Source organism: Leguminivora glycinivorella, chromosome 25 (assembly GCF_023078275.1).
Source record: "Leguminivora glycinivorella isolate SPB_JAAS2020 chromosome 25, LegGlyc_1.1, whole genome shotgun sequence".
In the NCBI taxonomy this organism is placed as follows: Eukaryota; Metazoa; Arthropoda; class Insecta; order Lepidoptera; family Tortricidae; genus Leguminivora; species Leguminivora glycinivorella.
In genome coordinates, this window is record NC_062995.1 from 11,882,936 (window position 1) to 11,899,252 (window position 16,317).

Genomic DNA, 16,317 nt, shown 5'->3' on the forward strand with positions numbered 1-16,317 from the left:
GTGGCAATAGCTTGTCAGATTTGCACCATTCTATGACGATCTGGCTGTCGGTCCATAAGACTTGCCTTACTATCTTCTGCTGGAGAAACTTAAGAACAAACTTTATCAGTCTACTGCCAATCAGTACTCCTAAAAGTTCAAGACGGGGTATCTTGAGACTCTCCTGATCCTTTATTGGTATCAGACGGGATTTACCAATAATGAAGCTTTTCTCCGAGCCGCAAACTAAAAAGACTGATGCTGCATAAGCCTGTAGAGAGGCATCGGTGAAACAGTGTAGTTGGTAGCCTTTTCCCACTGGTGTCTTCCTGTAGCATCTGTCCACCGACACCTTCCTAATGGCTTCTAAGTTCTGTCGGATCTTGTTCCATTCTTCCGTTAGTTCGCTTGATAATGGTGAGTCCCATGACACTCCAGCTTTCCAAAGCTCTTGTAAAAAGAGTTTACATGATAGGGTATAAGGTACTGCATAACCACATGGATCGTAGATTGATGCAATAGTTTTCAGTATTCCTCTTTTCGTGACAGCTTCTTCTTGTAAGTTAGGTTTCAACTGGAGAGTATCCTTTTTGATGTCCCATTCCAAACCAAGTACCTTTACTTTATCTTCTTTACATGTATCAGAGACTTTCTTCATAAATTCCCTAGAATTCGAACTCCAATCCCTGAGTGACATTGAAATGTCTTGAAAAGATCCTTTTAGATTTTTGTAGAGTTTCATCGCCTCATCCGTAGTGTCGGTACCCGAAACAAAGTTATCCACATATATGTCATTTGCTTTCTGTCTGACTTGCTGATCTTCTGCGTTGGACAGGTGGTGCTTAATAGTCGCATTAAGCAAAAACGGTGATGAAATGACGCCAAATGGAACTCTACAAAACCTAAGGTATAGTAGGTTGTCTTGAGATACCGGTTTAGAGGTATCTTTGAGCCACAAGAATCTGGTTACATCACGATCCTTCTCGTGTAACGCCATCTGTAAAAACGCCTTTTCAATATCTGAGGTTAAACCTATCCGATGAGTTCTAAATTTTATAAGTAAGCCAGTGAGGTCTTCTAACATGAGTGGTCCTCTGTACAAACATTCGTTCAGACTCTTGGTGTCTTTGCTACTCTTAGAGCTAGCATCATAAACTATTCTCATAGGTTTTCCTCGGTGACGTACTCCATGGAAAGGTAAGTAGTGAACGACGTTACCCGTTGACGTTCTTGAAGTAGGTACAACTTCTATTATACCTTTATCTAATTGTTCTTTAAACGTATCGCTGTATGCTAATAACGTATCTTGATCCATACGCTTCAATAAGCTTGATAAACGACCAAAAGCCATTCCAAAATTATTAGGTAAATCCGGTGGATAAGTTATCCAAGGCCAGCTTACCGTGTAACGATTATTTAATTTTAAAGTTGTATCATTAAAATATTTGATGGCTTCTTCTTCTCTAGTTGCTCTTGGGGAATCACTAATACCTATACATTCTAGTTCCCAAAGGCTCTTTATGTCTCCATTACAAAGAGGTGGATCTGGCTGATGAAGCTTCGTTTCAATGCAAGTCTGAGTGTAAGTCACTACGTACGACTCGTCTCTAAGCTGTGGTTCTGCTCTACCACTAATTATCCAACCAAGTGCAGAGTCGATTAGAAACAAATTGCTATCCAGTTGTACCTTTTTCTCGTAAGTTATGTTGCAGTAATATTCGTTTCCAACCAAGATCTGTACAGGTCCGCTTAGCGACCCGTCGTCCGCTAGTGTATATGACTCCGGTAAGTTCTTCATCTTGACATTAGGTATATAACCTCTGGAGATATGCTCTACGCAGTTAGCCTGTATTACTATGTTCTTGTTTGTTCTAGATAGTAGATGAAGGGTGACTATTGGGCTATGTATCTCTCTGGGAGGATCGTCGCCGAAGGTGAATACTACTAGATGACTCTCTTCTTCGACGGGAAGTTTTAATTCCTTTGCAGTCCGGAATGTTACATAAGAGCGTTGGGAACCTGGATCTAAAAGAAGCCTATATTTAAATTGTTTATTCTTATCATCTATGGGGCTTGCATAAACTGTTGCCGTTTGGAGTGCTGTGATTCCCTCTTCTAGAACCGTCAGGACTGACTCTTCTCCGTTGTATCCTTCTGAAAATTTAAAGGACATAATGCTCTATTATGCGGTACTTCTCCTTTACAACGGGCACACCTTCTCTTTCTCCAGCAAGCATTTGCTACGTGATTCTTACTGAAGCAGATGTAGCATCGTCCTGCAAGTCGTTTCTTCCTTTCTGCTAAAGTAGATGCTTCAGGGCAACTATCATTATAATGGCCCCCTTCGCAAAATATACACACCAATCCCTTCTTAGCCCCTGGAGTACTTCGCTGAGTTTCTGCCTGATCTTTGTTTGAAGTTGAAGTTTGGTTTGGTCTGTTTCCTTTATTGTCATATTTCTTGAAACCCTTAAACTTCTTTAGTACCGGTCTCTTATCAAAGCGTCCCTGATGGTTTTGTTTACTCTGGTTACTGTGTTGTAGTTGGGACTGGTTTGCGTATCTCGCACGTTTTGCATTCACATGAAGAGTCCCGACCGTACTAGCTTCTGTCTCTTGAGGGCGTTTCCTACCCGATATCCTTTCCGCGTCCTCTTTGGCAGTTGTACCAAAGGGGGATATTCAATACATATTTGATTATGATAATTAGTAATAGTTATTTAGTGTTCCTTTAATCATAAATACTGGCCTGAGTTCTCATTGAATTATAACTCAGTGAATATTCAGTTACTGCTTCGCTTTTATATATATAATTAATCTGGGTTTAGAAAACTTGATATCTCAATTATAAGGCATCAATATTATTATTAAATGTGGTCATCCTTACCTCTATATGTTATGTTACAGTGCTCCGAAGGTCCCCAACCATCGCAGCCTTTCATTAACAGCTAATGGTAGTCGTCTCTCCAATCTGTTTAAAGATTGTTAAATTGATTCCTTCTGAATCACTAAGCACTTAATCTAAGACACAGTTATGGATAGATCAAGGTTAGGAATTATTTCACACAATAAGAATTATTGGGTTTAAACGTTCAAGACATTCTCAAAGGTGGACACATGCGAACATTCAACATACATCCCTCATTCATCAGGTTATGCCAGTCACTCTGTTGGATCTCCTGACTACAAACATGAAGCTCACGTGCTAAGGTTCTGGAAATCTCGAAACAACCTATATGGAAGACATCTCCAGATCTGATACTAAGACGACGGTGCACCGTATCCACAATTTCTATAGTCTCTATCCAGCCCGACATGGCTAAAGAAATTAGAGTTCATGAAAGCATGGTAACATATAAATTAATTCATCATGTCGATCGTCGTTTTATACTTTCTAATTGGGATATTTATAAATATTGGTTTATTCTAAATACTTAGCTTTATCTCGTTAACTGCGAATTGGAGATCTTCGTGCACAAACACTGATTCTAATATAGTTTATGAATTTAAAGTTTAAGAGTTTACTCACAAAATATGAAAACAAGATGTCACTCACCCATAGACAAATTTACTTATTTTTTCTTTTCTTCATAATGTTGCTATTTACAATTTTTACAATCATCGCGTGTTTCGCGACACTCCCGCCTCTCAGAAATTAATTTATGGCTGACATCAAATCTCGCGTCCATCTATGAATTTTTTGCATAGCTTGGACCGCGGCAGTTCTGCGTTGAGCACCTGAATCAACAGCTTGACTCGAGGCTTCTTCATTGTCAGATTCTGTGTCAGTAATGGGAGTTTGTACTGGAGCAGTATCCTCTCTTTGTGTCAAATCTGAATCTATCAACAATTCACTGTGGTCATTTAAATTTAATTCATTTTCGATATCATTATTTGAATTTTTATGATTGTCCTCAGAACTTCCTGCACTTGTAGAGTCGTACGCCTGAGTCTCATTAGTTCTCAATGGTAAGGTCTGAGATTCTTCTTCTAAGTTAATGCATACGCCTCTAGCTTCATTGTCTAAGGATGTTCTGATAGGATCTTGGAAAGACGTATCTTCATCAGCTTCCAAAGGATATAAATGTGCTATTGACCTTGTGAATACACCGTTTTCTACTTTAACCTTTGCAATTCTACATAAACCGTCTTTTCCTTTGATTAATTCTGAGATTGTTCCCACCTTCCATCCTTCCCTATTCTTGGCTTCACCCTTTATTTGTACTACATCTCCAATCCTTGGAATTCTCTGACACCTCACCCTTGCTTGTTTGGGTGAATTTCGATATCTTTCTCTTAAGCTCAACAAGTACTGGTTTAAGAACATTTCCTTGTATTCGGCCATTATCATGTTGCCTCGGTTCCATCCTTCTATAAGTTGTTTTTTAATAAGTGAACCGGATAATGGTAAGCTTTCAGTGAGTACTTCGACACTGAAACACTTTCCTGGTGTCAGAAAATCTGCAGGTTTGAGAATGTGATCTACATTTGCTCCCACATATGTGAGCGGTCTTGAATTGATTACTGCCTCAGATTCTTTCATTATTGTCAATAACTGGTTATCATTTAAAATGTGCTTTTCCAACGTTCTTTTTAAACAATGTTTCACTATAGAAATCAATCTTTCATGAGTCTCTTTTATGAGTTTTTCAGTAAATTCACAATCTTTTGGCAAAAGGATTGGATGTTTTGCATCAAATGTTAAATCTGAATATGTCAGGCGACCGTCACAGCGTAAGATTCCATTTGTGTCACAGAACAAACCTAAGTTGCGAGCTAGACTTGTCTTTTTTCCTTGTACTTCTTCTAAAAACCATTTTTCTTGTAGCTGTCTTATTTCTTGTACTTCAGGGTCTAGGTTAGGCCCAGAACAAGATTTAGTTGACAAGGTTTTTGCTCCTTGATGTTCTTCTGTCTTGGACGGACCCTCCCCCAACAGAAGAGAAACTTCTATATTCGGATTGTTCGGCCAAGTTTTCACATCATGTTTTAAGAAGACGGGTCCTTCTAGCCACCTTTTCCTCTCTTCCGATGAGGCATTCGGTCGCGTTGCGACATCAGCTGGATTTAGTCCAGATGGAACATATCTCACAACCAGTTTGTTGTTCTTTTTGATTTCAATTCAATTCAATTCAAATTCAATTCAAAATATCTTTATTCATGTAGGCCTAGTTACAAGCTCTTATGAATAGTTCATTACATATATATTATGATCTTAATCTAACCTAATTATCAGAGCAATTTATTGTTGTAAATTATTGTTCATAATAATATTGAGTCTATAATATACAATTTCATATAAAAATAATCGTTAAACAAAAAATATATAATTAGGTATATGTATATATAAAAATACATGTCTAGAATATTTCTAGGAAAAATCCAATGTCCAAAAAAATACAATATTAATTTCATCAACAATAATAATAATAAAAAACGTAAAAATAAGAAACCATTTCGAATAACAATTAATCCCACGTTGTTTTATCATTCATGTAGTCTTGTGTTGTATAATAAGCTTTGGAAATGAGTACACGCTTTACATGATTCTTAAATTTATTAATTGACAAGTCAGTAATATGATTCGGAAGTTTATTATAAAATCGAACACAATTACCCATGAATGATTTTTTAATTTTACAGAGCCGTGTGAAGGGCACCGCGAGTTTATGTTTATTTCTAGTATTTATATTATGTACATCACAGTTTTTCTTAAAATTACAAATGTTTTTATGTACATACATAATATTCTCATAAATATATTGACAATGCACTGTCATTATATTAATGTCCTTAAATTTATCTCTAAGTGAGTCTCTATGGTTCATTTTATATATTGCTCGAATAGCCCTCTTCTGCAGAATAAATATGGTATTTATCTCTGAAGCACTGCCCCAAAGTAAAATACCATATGACATAATGCTGTGAAAGTAACTAAAATAAACTAATCGAGCTGTTTTCACGTCTGTTAACTGACGGATCTTGCTCACTGCAAAAGCTGCAGAACTAAGTCTATTCGAGAGGTTAACAATATGGGGACCCCACTGAAGTTTAGAATCTAAAGTTATACCAAGAAAAACTGTACTATCTACCAGTTCTAATTCCTCATCCTTCACAACGACACTTGTTTGCTCATTCCTTACGTTACTATTAGTGACAAACTTGTATTCTTCTGGACACGAACGGTTCCAATAGTTTGTCTGAGTAAAACCAGCTTTTCACTATTTGGCTGTCAGTCCATAATATCATTTCACTTATATTCAACTGCAGGAATTGTAGTACATAGTTTATAAGTCTACTTCCAATTAAAACGCCCAACAATTCGAGTTTAGGTATCTTCAGATTTTCTTGATCTTTGATGGGTATAAGTCTTGATTTACCTATCACAAATTGTACGTTATTTCCTTGTACCAAGTATACAACAGCCGCATATGCCACCTTCGAAGAATCTGTGAAACAATGCAATTGTGCTTTCTTCTCATTTGGTACAGTCATCTTTCTTGGTAGACTTATTGATTGAATTTCATCTAGGTCTTCCCGTATATTTATCCATTCTTGTTTCCTTTCATTAGATAACGAGCTGTCCCATTTGATCTTTTCCTTCCATAGTTTTTGTAGAAGTAACTTGGCTGGTAATACTATGGGTACACTAAAGCCACACGGATCATATATTGCAGCAATGGTTTTAAGAATTCCTCTTTTAGTTATAGCATTTGTCTTGTTTATCTGTGCTCTAAGATGTAATGAGTCTTCTTGTAATTTCCAGTTTAAACCTAAAGTTTTCACTGTTGTTTCTGGTGCTGCATCTGGTATTTGATCAAGAAAATCCTTTGAGTTAGAGCTCCATTCTCGTAGGTTCATTGATATATCGGAGAACTTTTCCTTTGCCTCTTTGTACAAGTCGATTGCTTCGTCTAATGATTCTGTACCGGTAAGTAAATTGTCTACATATATGTTTTTAGCAAGTTGTTTTGTGTAATTTCCTTCGCATGTTTGGAGATGAGTTTTGATCGTCGCATTTAACAAGAATGGACTGGATATAATTCCAAAGGGAACTCTAGTGAATCTGTATTGTACAAGATTGTTTTCTGTAACAGATTTTTCAGTATTCTTAAGCCATAGAAATCTAGTTACATCTCTATCGTCATTATTCAATCCAACTTGTAGAAATGCCTTTTCAACATCTGCTGTCAATCCTATATCGTGACATCTAAATTGAATCAATAGACCAGTTAGATCTTCCAGCATCATGGGACCAGCATATAAGCATTCATTAAGACTTTTCTGATTCTTTACCTTTGCTGAGGCATCATACACTAGTCTGAGAGCCTTACCTGGAGCCATTACTCCGTGAAAAGGTAAGTAATGTACAGGATGTTTCTTCTCTTTAACATTAGGGACCCTTTCTATAATTCCTCTCTGTAATTGTTCATTCAGTGTCTTGTCGTATATCGACAAGGTGTTTTTATCTAGTCTTTTTACTAGTCCTACCAGTCTTCCATATGCTAATCCATAGTTGGTGGGTAACTCTGGGGATAATCCTGCCAAGGCCAACTGACATAATATCGACTTTCCACTAGCTTGGTATTTTCATTAAAGTGTTTAATAGCTTCTCCTTCTCTATTTGTGTTAGGTGAGTCGACGATACCTATAGATTCTAGATCCCATAAAGTCTTCATCGATGCATTGTCCAGTGGCAAGTCAGGTTCATTTAATTTGGTTTCGTATGCGGCCTGAAAGTACGTGAGTGCAGATAAATCATCTCCCCTTTCCTTTCTTGACCGACCGGATAAGATCCAACCAAACATTGAGTTCACAAGATATAAATTTTCTTTTATTTCTACCCTTTCAGGCAACATAATGGATTGATAGTAATCGTTACCAATCAGGATATCAATGCGATCCTCCAGAGATCCGTCATCGGCTAAAACATACTTATTATGGTGTTCCCAGTCTAAGAAATCTTTATTTTGTGTGCATACTTCTCTCGTGATTGTAGGTACTACATTGACATATATAATCCTTGAGTTATTATTTTTAGATTGCAGACAAAGTCTAACTAGAGGGCTTTCAATTTCGCGCGGTTCTTCCTTACCGAAAGTGAATACTGTGAGGTGATGGTTTTCTTCAGGTTCTAAATTGAGATTTTTCGCAACACTTTGTAAGACGTAGCTCCTCATACTGCCGTTATCTAAAAGTACACGGCATTTCTGTGCAGTTTTGTCTCTTCCTATAGCGTTGACAATTATCGTCTCAAGCACAGTAGATCCGCAATCACTGACATGTAAAGAAGTGGTCGTTTCTTTCTTAGGCTGGTCCCTAGATGGACAGAGTGCTCTATTGTGTAGTCCCGTTTTACCACAATGCGGGCAAGTTTGTAATTTAGCTTTGCACATTCTTCCGAAATGGCCCAGCCCTAAGCACTTGTAGCAGCGATTATTAAGTTTTGCCTTTCTGAGTTGCAATGATTTGACTTTGGTACACTCATCGTTGAAATGATTTCCACTACAGAATATGCATGAAAACTTCCTTTTCTTTTGAACAGGTGCAGAGGTATTCTCTTCATCAATTAGTTTTCTTTTGTTTTGATATGTCTTTGTAAACGCTGTCAAAGTTGGTTTAAATTTCTTACGCATATTGCATTTGACATCGGGTTTTCTTTGTTTTACTCGCCTTTTGTTTCCAGAATCCTGTACGAGTAAAGTTTCTGTAGTGAAATTCTTCACTTTACTACTGCCTTCTTCACAAGTTCTTTTTGCTTCTTCTCTAGCTGTGAGTACTACCTGTAGCACTTTCCTTAACTCTTCTACGGATTCGTCCTTTAATTTCAATTTTAATTCGTATATTATTTCTTCCGGAAATTTCTCCATGATTAAGAATCTCAAGTGATTGTGTTCTATGTTTTCACCTAAAGAATTTAGTACTCTTAGGTGTCGTTCAATGTCATCTAAAGTTTTCCTGCATTCATCTGGATTTTCGGCACGTTTTAGTTTATACAAGGTGGAGTAATGCGCATCGACTATCTGTGATTTTTTGCCATACCGGTTAGTAAGGGTCTCTACAGCTATTTTATAGTTATCGTTAGTTGTTTCTAGTCCATCTAAAATGGTTTGTGCATCCCCCTTCAGAGATGTTTTTAAATACAGAAGTTTATCTACGTCTTTTAGCTCTCTCTGGTCAATATTTGATTTAAACTGATCCCAAAACGGTGTCCACTGAAGAACGTTTCCATCAAAGGTAGGTAAATTTAATTCTGGCAACTTTCCTCTATTTGTGGGCTTACCTTGGAAGGAGGAAGTATTAGTTTTTTCCCTTTGGGATTGAATTCGCGAATTGATCTCAGCCAAGGACTCTTCTCCTTCTAATTGTTCAGTTGTTAAGATGCTTATATCATCCGCATTAGGGTTACTAGCCATCTTAAAATACTGGTACAATTCTGTATTGAAACGGGTAACTACAGCTTGCAACTTAGCTGTAGTGATCTTAGCTTGATCATATTCTTCTTCATTCCATGATCTTGACGCACAAAGCTCCTTGGCCTTATTAGATAGATTCTTTATTTCTGACACAAATTTATTTAATCTTTCTATATGGATTTCTTCCATTTTTTCAAAATACTGCAATTCTTATAATGAAACCTGAAATCATCATAATTCCACGGTTATTCATATAGTCTCTTAATAGACTCAGTGTTATTCATTAATTTGTTTACGGTAAGTGACTTTCTAGTTAAAATTTGCTGATTGATTGTACCGACTGTGAATTTATTTCATCGACCAATATCCCTTTATGGTATATATTAAACTTTATTAATTACTGGTCGTCATTCTAGAAATTAAACTTGTCAATCAAAACTTTATTATATTCACGTCCCTCACATAGTTCGGCTTAGTTTATTTAATTTTAATACCCGAACATGACAAACTTTACATTTAAATGTTTCATTAATTTAATTTGGACGTGAAACTAATCCCTTTTATTAATTAATATTCATATCCAGGTCCCACATGGTTTGGTTTAGGCACACAGGCCCTAATTACCAAACCGGAGTGACACATCTTATAGTTTATTACTCTTAATTGACCTGGAGCTGACACGACCATGCCTTGATCATTATTAATTTCAAATCCAAGTCCCAGTATTTCGGCTTAGTTTGGTTACCGACCCGATGACACAACCCTTTGTTTGCCACCGTTAATTGACTTGGTTTGAACTGGCCATACCCTTGGGTTAATTTAATTTTTGAATCCAAGTCCCACTATTTCGGCTTAGGATAGTTACCGACCAGATGACACAATCTTTTGTTTGCCACCGTTAATTGACTTGGTTTGAACTGGCCATACCCTTGGGTTAATTTAATTTTTGAATCCAAGTCCCACTATTTCGGCTTAGGATAGTTACCGACCAGATGACACAATCTTTTGTTTGCCACCGTTAATTGACTTGATTCAACCTGGCCAAACCCTTGGGTATATTTAATCTTTGAATCCAAGTCCCACTATTTCGGCTTAGGATAGTTACCGACCAGATGACACCTTTTGTTTGCCACCGTTAATTGACTTGATTCAACCTGGCCAAACCCTTGGGTATATTTAATCTTTGAATCCAAGTCCCACTATTTCGGCTTAGGATAGTTACCGACCAGATGACACCTTTTGTTTGCCACCGTTAATTGACTTGATTCAACCTGGCCAAACCCTTGGGTATATTTAATCTTTGAATCCAAGTCCCACTATTTCGGCTTAGGATAGTTACCGACCAGATGACACCTTTTGTTTGCCACCGTTAATTGACTTGGTTCAACCTGGCCAAACCCTTGGGTATATTTAATCTTCGAATCGAAGTCCCACTATTTCGGCTTAGGATGGTTACCGACCAGATGACACAACCTTTTGTTTGCCACCGTTAATTGACTTGATTCGACCTGGCCATGACCATGCACATTGGGTCTGTCTTTAATGTAACAGGGATCTTAGAAACAATTTCTAGTTTTAATTTTAAATATTCACAGACAGCACAATTCTTTTAATTAAGCCCTTTTCATTTATTTATTTTCATTAATGCAATTGACTACTCATTGTTTATTTAGTTTAGAATGACTAAACTTAATTTCATTCATTACTCCATGTGCTTTATTTTAAATGTTCACTTCATATAACACAAATATCTAATTTATTATGTGTTATCAGACAATACTTAAGATCACATGTAATTTCAGGTAGCCAACACTGCTTTAGTAATTTTAAACTGCCCCTTTCACAAAGGGATCCTTCATAGTATGAAATGTAAATGTGACATCATTACTCACAAGTAATTCTCTTATGTTATATTTATTTGTACTTAATTGTCTTTGATAAACAATGTAGTATGTAACTATTATAAACTGATTTATTTCTCATTATCAATTAGTTATTTATCTAGTATCAATGTGAGTTTAGTTGTGAGAGAGTAGTTCAATCTTTTAGGACAAATCATTTCACTGTAAGTAGGAAATTTACGTACCTGATTTATTCAAGAAACTGATTTCCAATAAGTAGCCTTTTCACGTGAAATTTTCTCACATTTCCATGTGCGATGGGAAACCTTAGTGAGTAAATAACAATTACTTTATTATGAGGTGTTTCCTAGTATTTGTAGTTTAAAATCAGTGACAATTTAATTCAATTTATAAATTGCGGAAAGTTTCCGCCATTGTGATTTCATTTTATCTCTAATACTTAACAAAACGCTTTAGAAGTATGTAACATAAATGTTCTCACCTGTAAGGACAATAGCTTGTTCCTTATTTTTGATTCACGAGCACTTTTGCTTGAAAGTTTATCTAACTTGCAAATAAACAAAGTTCTCTTCCACACTGATGGTGATTGCTTACTGTAAAAACGTCATTAATGTCACTTCACTGATACGTTTCGTTCAGTGATCGGAAATACTTATTTCAATTTCAAATTTTGCCAAAATTCTTATTTAAATAATGGCATAAATTAATTTATTATTTACTGTGATTAATTTTCATTATTGAAAGTCGAATTTATTTACAAATAAAAGGATTTTCAATATCGATTTTCCAATATACGGTTGACAACGCCATCTGCGGAAGAGTAGCCAAACTAAAAGTCTCCTCCTATGCTAACGCCATCTATGAGAGAGTAGTCACACCATGAAGACTCTCTCGCGCTAACGCCATCTATGAGAGAGTAGTCAAACCATGAAGACTCTCTCGTTCTAACGCCATCTATGAGAGAGTAGTCAAACCATGAAGACTCTCTCGCTTTAACGCCATCTATGAGAGAGTAGTCAAACTATGAAGACCACTCTATCCAATCTTTAGCTGAAAAGGGTATCACAAACTGAGGGCATAATAAATAAAGTACAAACAATTTCTTTATTTTGAAGAATCCGTCGCCTGAAGCTTCCACCTGGGCTTATGCTGAAAATGTTTTGACATGATAACATATTTTAAGTACTATAAACGAAGTACTTATGATTTAAGATACTGTAAATTAAGTACCAATCTTACTACACCCTTTCAGGGTCCATGTATTGTAAAATATATTTGCACCGCTCCTCCACAGATGTCGCCTCAACTACTTGATTTAATTATTCTCATTTATTTATCTTTCTGACTGTATTTCAAAATAGGATGACTACATTCGTTTTATTGAAGCCTTTGTTTACTTTATAGCAAATATGAGTAGAATATATGCTCATTAATCAGATCCCCATCATCATTCCACCAAAAATATGTACCAAAGGGGGATATTCAATACATATTTGATTATGATAATTAGTAATAGTTATTTAGTGTTCCTTTAATCATAAATACTGGCCTGAGTTCTCATTGAATTATAACTCAGTGAATATTCAGTTACTGCTTCGCTTTTATATATATAATTAATCTGGGTTTAGAAAACTTGATATCTCAATTATAAGGCATCAATATTATTATTAAATGTGGTCATCCTTACCTCTATATGTTATGTTACAGTGCTCCGAAGGTCCCCAACCATCGCAGCCTTTCATTAACAGCTAATGGTAGTCGTCTCTCCAATCTGTTTAAAGATTGTTAAATTGATTCCTTCTGAATCACTAAGCACTTAATCTAAGACACAGTTATGGATAGATCAAGGTTAGGAATTATTTCACACAATAAGAATTATTGGGTTTAAACGTTCAAGACATTCTCAAAGGTGGACACATGCGAACATTCAACATACATCCCTCATTCATCAGGTTATGCCAGTCACTCTGTTGGATCTCCTGACTACAAACATGAAGCTCACGTGCTAAGGTTCTGGAAATTTCGAAACAACCTATATGGAAGACATCTCCAGATCTGATACTAAGACGACGGTGCACCGTATCCACAATTTCTATAGTCTCTATCCAGCCCGACATGGCTAAAGAAATTAGAGTTCATGAAAGCATGGTAACATATAAATTAATTCATCATGTCGATCGTCGTTTTATACTTTCTAATTGGGATATTTATAAATATTGGTTTATTCTAAATACTTAGCTTTATCTCGTTAACTGCGAATTGGAGATCTTCGTGCACAAACACTGATTCTAATATAGTTTATGAATTTAAAGTTTAAGAGTTTACTCACAAAATATGAAAACAAGATGTCACTCACCCATAGACAAATTTACTTATTTTTTCTTTTCTTCATAATGTTGCTATTTACAATTTTTACAATCATCGCGTGTTTCGCGACAGCAGTGATGATTTTATCCAGGTGGCTTCTCAGTTCTTGAATGGAATCATCCTTAACTTTAAGTTTTATTTCGTATACTAGATCAGAAGGAAACTTCTCTAGTAGCATGAAGCGCAGATGGTTGTGGTTAATGTTCTCACCTAGTGATTCTAAAATCTTAAGATTCCTTTCGATTTCGTTGAAAGTCCTTCTATAGTCATCCGCACTGCCTTTGGCCATCTTAATTTTATATAATGTTGCATAGTGCGCGTCTATAAGATGTGAAGTTTTCCCGAACCTTTCCTTCAGTATCGTAACGGCAATAGCATAGTTGGTGCTTGTAGTCGCTAGACCGTCAATGACTTTTTTGGCATCTCCCGTGACTGAAGTCTTAAGATAAGAAAGCTTGTCAACATCCGGCAGGTTCCTTGCATCGATGTTGCTTCTGAAGGCATCCCAAAATTCATACCACGCCAGTACATCCCCATTATACACCGGCAGCTGGAGCTTAGGAAGTCTGCACGAGGAGTTCGCTTCAGTCAGCTTCTCTGATGGTTTGCTTGATGTAGATATCTGGTCAATCTTCGCCTTAAGTTCAGCTAAAGTCTCCTCTGCTTGAAGTTGAAGTCCACTTATCAAGCAGATTTCATCAGATGCGGGTGTCGAAGCCAGCCTAAAGTACTCCGTCAGGTCTCCGCTAAGTCTTTTCAGTGTTGCTTCTAATTTACTGTAGGTGATCTGAGCCTGCACTAAATTTTCTAAATTAACAGTACCCGGAATTACTTCTAAGTCCGTTGTGAGTTTGTCGTTAATGAGCCTAAGCCTTGCTAAAAGAATGTCGTCCATTCTGTTGTTTGTCTAGACCGTAGTCTTGTCTAGCCTGTAACGCACAGAAACAAACCCGTTTAACCTTAATTCCCTAATAATATGAACGGTCACACCAATAAAGTAATTTAATATTTTAGGTTAATTAACTTTTAATAACTCCACATATTATTTATTTTAATAATCTCAAAGTATTGAAATTTAAATCCAACTAAAAATCTCTAAAATCCATTCAAGTTTGAAACTAAAGAAAGAAAAGTCGAAGTCATTTAAATTTAATTAATTAAAACAATTGACTTAATTATGAACAGATGTTTCTTTTATTTGAAATTATTATGAAAGGAAGTAAAATAATAAATTTATGATAGGCAACATAACATACACACTGACATACGAATGTGTAATCTTTGTTTATCATTTATAGATTACAGCAGCCTAAGTCATGTCAAAATCAGTAAGTGACGTTGACGTTTATACACTGGTAACACAATACAAAATCTTCTGTCACTAACTTAAGCTCGCTTGCAAAATGATGAAAGTTAACGTTTTTATTTTGTTTATTTGTTTGGTTTATTTATTTATTAACTTTTTATTTTTACTTCACTTGTTTGATAGTTAATTATTTAAAAATTATTTAGTTTTATTTCACTCATTTGTTTGTTTAATTATTGGAACACTTCACGAAACACTTATTTAATAAATCTAAAAACACTTAAATGTCACCACAATATCCTGTAAAGAAGATGTTAGCTTATATATACACACAGCACAATTGTTATTTTTATAAACTGCAAACCCAATCAGAAAGGAAGTAAGTTGTATTTCTAAACTTCCAATAAGATGCATGATGAAATAAAAATATACCTAACTATATATCTTAAGGACCCTAGAAAATGTTCAAAAAGGTCCTTTATAGACTGTGAAAATATTAAAATCCGCCATGTACATCCGATGTTCTAAACCGCGCTAATAAGAACCGTATTACCATGATGATAGGGTCCATTTTCATCTACTAAATATCACTTCGTTAATTTCTAGAAAGTTAAAATATTTTAATAAAAGAACGTAATAGACCCGTATTTCCATGGTGATCCTCATAAATATCGAAAGAAACTTCACTAAAATTAGATAATTTTCCTTGGTTGGTTGGACGTCCAAAGTTAGCCCAAACTTTGGACAACAATCATGGCCGCCGTCGCTCACTTCGAAGTAAATGACGATCGCATTCTCTTGTTTTAAAGAATTAAGTTGTATTGCTGCAATGTAGATGTTTAAAACTTACCGAGAAGTAGTCTTGTCCGGGTATTAAGTAGTCTTATCCGGGGGTTTGGCCAATTCCGATGTAAAAGTTGTTTGTCTTGTCCGGTGTGGTTGGCGGTGGCGAATTCACTGTACCTATGAACGTAAATGAACAAACTTTTGATGATCCAACTTATTTACACGCTCATCACTTCGTCGGTGCACTTTTTATTACAATATTTACAATGATTACCTGTATAATTTAAGGAACCTTCCTGTGGAACTCGCGACTGTTCAACGACCTTCCGCCAACGATTCAAAATAGACGGACGAGTACTGTACAACCTTCAATGTTGCCAAAGTCAACTTAATTCCCCCCCAAAATTTCGATAAAATATGAAACGAATTTCGGACTCTTATCGGTAATTCTCATAATAATTATATTGATTCCTTATAAATAGCCATACACCCGAATTCTTAAAACTAAATTTATAATTCTAAAGTAAAAAGAAAACATACGAAGTAAAATATAGAGTGCAAACCCGTCTTTACTACGCGCATATTTCCTATAAGATACTTA

At 35.9% G+C, this 16,317-nt stretch overlaps 1 protein-coding gene across 2 annotated transcripts; it reads right to left on the bottom strand.

Moving 5' to 3' along the window:
• Positions 1-322: 322 nt before the first annotated feature.
• LOC125239115 lies at positions 323-16,045 on the bottom strand. 2 transcript variants are annotated; one of them, XM_048146609.1, is made up of 4 exons: positions 15,991-16,045; positions 15,781-15,893; positions 13,700-14,553; positions 323-2,642 (listed from the first exon to the last, which is right to left on the bottom strand). In XM_048146609.1, the coding sequence occupies exons 3-4, from the start codon at positions 14,517-14,519 to the stop codon at positions 2,104-2,106; spliced, it is 1,359 nt and encodes a 452-aa protein (XP_048002566.1). In that variant the 5' UTR covers positions 14,520-14,553; positions 15,781-15,893; positions 15,991-16,045; the 3' UTR covers positions 323-2,103. The 2 variants fall into 2 exon arrangements, with proteins under 2 accessions (XP_048002566.1, XP_048002567.1); XM_048146610.1 differs by lacking the exons at positions 15,781-15,893; positions 15,991-16,045 and having other exon boundaries at positions 13,700-14,967.
• Between the last annotated feature and the right edge of the window lie 272 nt (positions 16,046-16,317).